This window comes from Carassius auratus, chromosome 22 (assembly GCF_003368295.1).
Source record: "Carassius auratus strain Wakin chromosome 22, ASM336829v1, whole genome shotgun sequence".
Classification (NCBI taxonomy): domain Eukaryota; kingdom Metazoa; phylum Chordata; class Actinopteri; order Cypriniformes; family Cyprinidae; genus Carassius; species Carassius auratus.
This window is the reverse complement of record NC_039264.1, coordinates 3519778-3523950: the sequence shown is the minus strand read 5'-3', so window position 1 is coordinate 3523950 and position 4173 is coordinate 3519778. Positions and strand designations below refer to the sequence as shown.

The 4173-nt window shown below is 39.0% G+C and overlaps 1 protein-coding gene across 1 annotated transcript; it reads right to left on the bottom strand.

Annotated features, from left to right (window-relative positions):
* Window positions 1–726: 726 nt before the first annotated feature.
* LOC113039419 (sphingosine 1-phosphate receptor 4-like) lies at window positions 727–3669 on the bottom strand. Its single transcript, XM_026197323.1, has 2 exons — window positions 3567–3669; window positions 727–2498 (listed from the first exon to the last, which is right to left on the bottom strand). Exon 2 carries the CDS (start codon window positions 2373–2375, stop codon window positions 1206–1208), a length of 1170 nt encoding a protein of 389 aa, XP_026053108.1. The 5' UTR covers window positions 2376–2498; window positions 3567–3669; the 3' UTR covers window positions 727–1205.
* Between the last annotated feature and the right edge of the window lie 504 nt (window positions 3670–4173).

Below are 4173 nucleotides of genomic sequence, written 5' to 3'. Positions count from 1 at the left end.
CTGGTTTTGTGATTCAGGGTCACAATAGTGTTATTATAATATTAGAATGCTTATTAAATACGGTATCGTTACAGTTATTGCTATTGTTGTAATAATAGCCTACATGTCTTTGCCTAAAGGAAACATTTCGTTGCTTGCATCAGTTAGGATCACTAACGGACACAAGGTGTGTGCTAATCAGGGGCATGCTGAGTCAGTGTTTGTGTATATTTTCCACGTCTAAGTAAATATTACAGCTAATATGCAAATGATAACAGTTCTTCAGGCAACCTTACTTGCATGTGGACATGTAGGCTACATCTTTTAAAATCATCTGTGGTGTGGCTCATAATGCATCCTTCCAATTGCTGTCTGGATCATCCAGGTGGTTTTGAGAAGGGTTGTCATGTTATTTTCGGAGGGCTGTGGTTTCCCATGCACACTTTAGTGAACGCTGAGTGGATTTCAAAATGTGAATTTTTACACTAATCTAAAAGTATTACTTCTTAGTTGTGTCATGTAAAGCTTAACCTGAAACTTGGAATCTTTTGACGAGAGAATATTATTATTTTGTGTATTATTGCATAATATCGTATGCATTATTCATCAGAATTTGATGTGTTTGAAATGAAAAGACCTAATGCCCTTTGAAGTACTGAAGCATTGAAGAAGTCTGTATGTTGTTGTCTCCCTCTTCTGTTCAATGAATGTTGCTGACTCAGAATCCTCAAGAAACCTCACACATTATCATTATGAATCAATGCTTTCTTTATTTCCTTTACAAACTTTTGACAAAGTATACACATAAAATATTTCCCTGAAAACCGTTTCAAAAGTGCATGTTTAAAATATAAAAAATCCCTTTATGTAGAATAAGAAAATATATATTTTTTTAAATTATAATGTTAATATTGTACATTCTCGTTGAAAACAACAGAAGGCAGTTGGCATTTGAGAATTTTACAGTTCTGATTGCTTTCCTTTGCATTCGGCTCACGTTTACAGAAATGCATTCAACTTATCTTTTTTTTTATTTGTTTTTAATTTTTTTTGTTGCACAGCTGCTCACTTTTACAGTCCTTTCTGCATTTGTCCATCAGCATTGAAACTCGCATCTGCTGACTTCTGATCCACAAAGAGTGAAACGTCACTGAACCCACAAAGATGGTGTGATTGAGGAGGTGCAGTTCCTGTGGCGAAGGTGAAACTCACCTGCCCATTCCAGCTCAACCGCTGGATGCAGATAAACAAGAAGTGGTTGAGCTGAGGCGTGGTTTCTTGTAATTCTTGTGTTCGGGCTGAGGGCTGGTGCTCAGGTTTCGCACCTTGCTGAAGCTGTTGCGCAAACTGCTACGTCGACTCCCGGAGGTGCTGGAAGTCTCCTTGGACATGAAAGTCTTGGGATCGCACAGTCCCGCCTTCAGACAGCAGCAGCAGAGGAGCTTCGCAATGGCTTTGCGCAGCTCCAGGCTGCCAAATGAGTAAATTAGCGGGTTCATGGCCGAGTTGATCACAGCCATGGCGATAACCCATTCGGGATTGAAGAGCGTGCTGCAATTACGAGAGTAGCAGAAGAAGTCAACCAACAGGAGGATGAACAAAGGACCCCAGCACACCATGAAGACTCCAACGATAGAGATGACAGCCTTCAGGAGGCGCAGCGAACGCTTGCTGTTGCGTACAGATATGGTATCAGTGCTACTGCGGACGTGACAGTAGATGGAAAAATAGAGAGCGCCGATTGTGAGCAGGATTATGAAAAAGATGACCAGGGCGAACAAGATGTAGCTCTTGGAGTAGAGTGGCAGCAGCGTGGAGCAACTTCTTAGATCGCAAACGCAGTTCCAACCCATCAACGGAAGGAATCCGATTATGAGCGCTGTTACCCAGCAGAGCAACACCATTATGTAGATACGGTAAGTCTTTGTGGCAGTTTTCCGCTGGACGGGCTTCATCATAGTGGCGTAACGCTCCACTGCGATCAACAGCAGGCTGAATATGGATGCCGCCAGGGCAACAAACAAAAGCCCTTCGCGGAATAACCACAGAACTGGGCTTAGCTTGAAGGTGTGGTCACCAGACATGCAGATGTTGACCACATAAGCGGATCCAGTCAGCAAGTCACTCAGCGCGATGTTGGCGATGCAGATGAATATCCAGCGGTGGCGCAGACGGATGCCGAACAGCACGGCCAGCAACACCATGAGGTTCTCCAGGATGATGAAGATGCTGATGCACAGGAACAGGAAGGTGATGGCGCTCATGCCCTTCTTTGAGGGCTTGCGGTGTTGAAGGCGTCCGGTGTAGTTGTAATGCTCCAGGATGAGACTGCTGCTGGTGCTGTTGTTGATGTCGAGACAGGAAGAGGTGGAGCTGAAAGAATGCAGGACCTCCATGGTTTGAGAAGCTGGAACGTGGAGTTGAATCTCACTGGGGTCGTTTCAGTCTTCAATGCAATCCGACTCCAGGCAATCAGACTCCGGCTTCTCAGGAATATCCGTGCCCTCTTTCTGAGTGACCTGATTGGAAAACAGATGATTTGACAAAGTCAGTTAATTATTGTTGGGTTCTGAACTGCATCAAATTCGAAGATTCAAATTTGCCAAACACTCTTAAAATAAAGGTTCCAAAAAGGAGTTTTCACAACAAAGTCGTATAGAAGAACCATTTTGGTTTAGTGACAATTCTTAAAAAAACATATTCTAAAGAACCCATTTTCCTCTTTAAAGACAATGGAAAGATTCAATGAATGTTGAAGGCTCTTTGATGAAACCATCAATGCCAATAAAGAAGCGATGCAATAAACCAATAAAGAACCTATTTTTAGCAGTGTATGCCAAATGAGGGTCGCATTGTTTGTTAAAGTCATCGTCCGAAAGGTGATGGAAGTTAAACGTTCATTTTTACTAAGCTACCCTGCTATCATGTGGTTGTAAAAAACAGTCTTGGTTTAAAATTGATTTCACATCACAGGGAACGTCCCGCTGGCACTAAGTGTCTTGCTTAAGTGCACAATGGTGTCATTTCAGTAGTTTGTGGAGCCCATTTCGGTTACCAGATTTACCACTAGATTACACATCGCTGCCTACAATACACAGAATATAGACAAGAATAGTAAAGAATTATTCAAATATCCTATATATAAAAAAAACATAATATAATATATAAAAACAATATTTTAAAAGTGAACGCATCATATTCGTGATTTAATTTAATCTCTACATGTGTAAAGTACATTTAAATATCTCTAGTTTCACTACTGCACTTGTGGTTAAGAGAGTGCATGTGGCATATTTAAAGAGCCAACACGTGACCACCCAAAACATAGTAAATGCAATAAATCAATCAATTAATGAATAAATAAATAACAAAAAATCTTTTAAATTGAAATACACACATATAGGTTAATTTTTTAAGTTTTTATTAAAGCTCAATAATAAAAATTTATTTTTTTGTTTTTCAAATTACTGTTAAATAGTTCATAATAAACTGAATAAATATATATATTTAAAAAAAATTCAAGCATTTCATTACATTTTTTTTTTTAATAAAAACCAATAACATTTTGCTGGTGGGTCTGAACTCACCTCTTATTTGTGATGCTGGTGTAACTGGTATTGAGCCATGCTCTGATGCAGAAAGCTCGAGCGCTGGCTCACTGAACGATTATATATGCTGCAGTAACAAGGAAGGAAGCCTTCTTGCAGATATTCGACACACCCAATGGAGAAAGCAAAAACTCTCAGTTTCTACACTTTCTAAAATGCACAATTGTGACATCTTCCCAGAAATCATGGATTGCCATGAGAAACATCTTGTTGCATTGCATGCATTTAGATTTGGTAATGGATTGAGTACATTTAGGGAAAGTTCTGGCACCTGTATGCTGTTTGCAAAAACATACAGTGAATTATAATGAAAGTAAAATAAAACTAAACTTAATTGACATACAACACTTCATAAAAAATCATAAAATACAAACTATATTGAACTATTTAAGCTTCAATTTATTAAACAATTTACAGTTTTATATGTGCAACTAATATATTTTACACTGCAGTAAATGGACGATAAAGATTTAATACTACTACAGGAAGTCAACGTGCCAGTTTCTAGCCAGCATGTGTCGCAGTAGTGAAATCATTTCTCAAGACCCTTTAAATATAAGTGATGCTACAAAAAAAAAATTCTTAC